This window comes from Cucurbita pepo, unplaced genomic scaffold, assembly GCF_002806865.2.
Source record: "Cucurbita pepo subsp. pepo cultivar mu-cu-16 unplaced genomic scaffold, ASM280686v2 Cp4.1_scaffold000648, whole genome shotgun sequence".
NCBI lineage: Eukaryota > Viridiplantae > Streptophyta > Magnoliopsida > Cucurbitales > Cucurbitaceae > Cucurbita > Cucurbita pepo.
Window position 1 is genome coordinate 14,153 of NW_019646872.1, and position 2,913 is coordinate 17,065.

A 2,913-nucleotide genomic window follows, 5' to 3' on the forward strand; every position below is an offset into this window, starting at 1 on the left:
ACAAGTAATGATTATTTACAAACATTCCAAAAGGTTTCCTTACACAAGAAAGTGACTTCCAATGTTGTTCTTAGAGATCTGATATTCAAACAATTTAAACCAAAGTGAAGAACCTGATATTCATATCTAGCATATTATTGAACAAGACAGAAGGTATTGATTTTTACCTGCAAAAACGAAGTATGGCCGCCTGTGATATCCAAAAATGGGCACCAAATCAGTGAAAAGGCCCCATATAGGCTTAACCATCCAAGGAATTGAGGTAATCCCTGAATAGAACTGTGCTCCAGATGGCTGCACTTTCTGAACATCCTTCATATAATACTTGGTTGCCACACGGTTAAGCGCACCGCCCAATCCCTGACTAATTCCATAAACAATCACTACTCCTAGCACAAAACTCCAATGCATTTCAGCAACAAGTACTTTGAACCAGTACAGAGCCATGCCAATACAGCCCCCAGACTCTCCCTGTGGCTCATCTTCTTCCAAATCTTCAGCAGATACTTTGAGTTTCTCTTCCTCCACCATCACTCTATGTTACAACAAGGATTTGTAGCTTCAAAAATCAAGAAAATAAAGAAACCCTTTAATCAAAATCGAAATGCCCCAAATGGGTTCATCTCAAAAGCTCCAAAAAACAAACAAAAACCTCTAACAAGCTCAATTTCTGCCAAGAACTCGATCTGGGTGTGAGGAAAAACAATGAACAGCTTCCGAATAGATGAGAAAATGTGCGCTCAATCGAAGAAGATGACCCATCTTCTTCCTAGAGTGGTTTGACCAACAAGAACTTGAACAAAAGGGGGAAACCCCCATTTTCAGATCTAAGTTTTTTACTGCTAGAACATTTCCTATTCAAAGGGTTAATACAAAACAAGCTTCGGAAGGAAGCTGTCAAAGAATTTTTAAACAAGAAAGTCAATGGAAGCATCAATGGCTCGAGCAGCACACCGTTTTAGGAGAGGATTGAGTATCAGCAAAGAGAGATGAAAAATACAATAAACCTCAAGATCAAGGGGTTTTAGTAGAAGGAACACGTGGCAAAATCGTAATGGTTCAGTGCAAATGGGGACAAGGATGAAGGAACTTGTCTAAAGAGAGTGTTTAAAGGTTAATTTGGCTCGCTGATCGAAGCAAATCTCATGACTAATCCAATTTGGGCCGCCGTCATTTCATTAGATGTTTTTCAATTGCTAATTATGTCCACGTGTTGTTGATTATGTTTTTTTTCCGCCCACCAAAACTAATTGTTTAATAAAAAATGTTACTTTTACTGTCTGAACTCAAGAAGCTAAATTTTGTTGCCGTTGAAATTGAAAACTTTTTAACTGTTTTTCTGGTTATTTTCAAGAAAGGAGAAAAACAACACCCTTTTAATGTTTTTCGAACTAAAATTTGATGATATTGACTAAAAACTACCATAGAACTCTGATGTCTCACATTAATTGGGGGAGGAGAACAAAACTACGCGTTTTAAAGCATTGAGAGGAAGCCCGAAAGGGAAAGCTCAAAGATAACAATATCTATTAGTGGTGGATCTGGTCGTTACTAAGGTATCAGAGATTGGACGATGTGCTAGCCTTCTTGCTGTTCTCCGAAGGGGGATAGATACGAGGTGGTATGCCAGTAAGGACGCTGGGTCCCAAAGGAGGGTGGATTTGGAGGGAGTCCCACATCGTTTGGAGAAAGGAACGAGTGCCAGCGAAGACGCTGAGCCCCGAAGGGGGGTGGATTGTGATGTCCCACATTGGTTGGGAACGAGAACAAAACACCATTATTCTCTGAAGGGGGATAGATACGAGGTGGTATGCCAGTAAGGACGCTGGGTCCCAAAGGAAGGTGGATTTGGAGGGAGTCCCACATCGTTTGGAGAAAGGAACGAGTGCCAGCGAAGACGCTGAGCCCCGAAGGGGGGTAGATTGTGATGTCCTACATTGGTTGGGAACGAGAACAAAACACCATTATTCTCTGAAGGGGGATAGATACGAGGTGGTATGCCAGTAAGGACGCTGGGTCCCAAAGGAAGGTGGATTTGGAGGGAGTCCCACATCGTTTGGAGAAAGGAACGAGTGCCAGCGAAGACGCTGAGCCCCGAAGGGGGGTAGATTGTGATGTCCTACATTGGTTGGGAACGAGAACAAAACACCATTTCTAAGGGTGTGGAAACCTTCTCCTAACAAACGCGTTTTAAAGTCTGAGGGGAAGCCCGAAAGGGAAAACCCAAAGAGGACAATATCTNAGATTGTGATGTCCTACATTGGTTGGGAACGAGAACAAAACACCATTTCTAAGGGTGTGGAAACCTTCTCCTAACAAACGCGTTTTAAAGTCTGAGGGGAAGCCCGAAAGGGAAAACCCAAAGAGGACAATATCTACTAGTGGTGAATCTGGATCATTACAAGAACAATCATTAGAACGTTGACGTTTGAATGTTGTAATTTCAAATTTAATTTAAGCCAGCATTCTGATCATCATTAAAAGTTTTTTTATTGACTGTTCGCTACTTTCTCCGAATTCCACACCTGCAATCGTTTGAGAGCTTTTCACCTTCTATATTTCACAGAAAAACCATCACGAGAAATTGATAGGATTGACGCCCGAAGATCAAAAGAAACTTCTTTAGTACGATAAATGTGGTGTATCGGGATTAAACGAAAACGTTTTCATTAAAAAAATAAAAAAGGGCGAATCAGATAAGCAAAACTTGAATTGGTGTGAACAAAATGCTTCTAATATCCTCCCTTNTTGGTGTGAACAAAATGCTTCTAATATCCTCCCTTCAAAACATTAAGAAATTGCAACAAAATCAAACACTAATTTATTGATTGAGATGTTGCAGTGCGCATCTCATCTCAAGTAGAACAAAGCCTCCCTCCCACCAAACCTCTTCTAAGCGCAGGAGGAATACTG

General features: G+C 41.0%; 1 protein-coding gene across 4 annotated transcripts; it reads right to left on the reverse strand.

The window, feature by feature from the left end:
- Positions 1-22: 22 nt before the first annotated feature.
- LOC111785694 (probable folate-biopterin transporter 2) lies at positions 23-989 on the reverse strand. 4 transcript variants are annotated; one of them, XM_023666076.1, is made up of 2 exons: positions 660-989; positions 23-535 (listed from the first exon to the last, which is right to left on the reverse strand). In XM_023666076.1, exon 2 carries the CDS (start codon positions 529-531, stop codon positions 127-129), a length of 405 nt encoding a protein of 134 aa, XP_023521844.1. In that variant the 5' UTR covers positions 532-535; positions 660-989; the 3' UTR covers positions 23-126. The 4 variants fall into 4 exon arrangements, with proteins under 4 accessions (XP_023521844.1, XP_023521843.1, XP_023521842.1 ...); XM_023666075.1 differs by having other exon boundaries at positions 25-535; positions 653-987; XM_023666074.1 differs by having other exon boundaries at positions 26-559; positions 660-987.
- Between the last annotated feature and the right edge of the window lie 1,924 nt (positions 990-2,913).

Coding starts and splice junctions, on each gene's coding strand:
- LOC111785694 (XM_023666076.1), bottom strand. CDS start 531: ATGGTGGAGGAAGAGAAACTCAAAGTATCTGCTGAAGATTTGGAAGAA.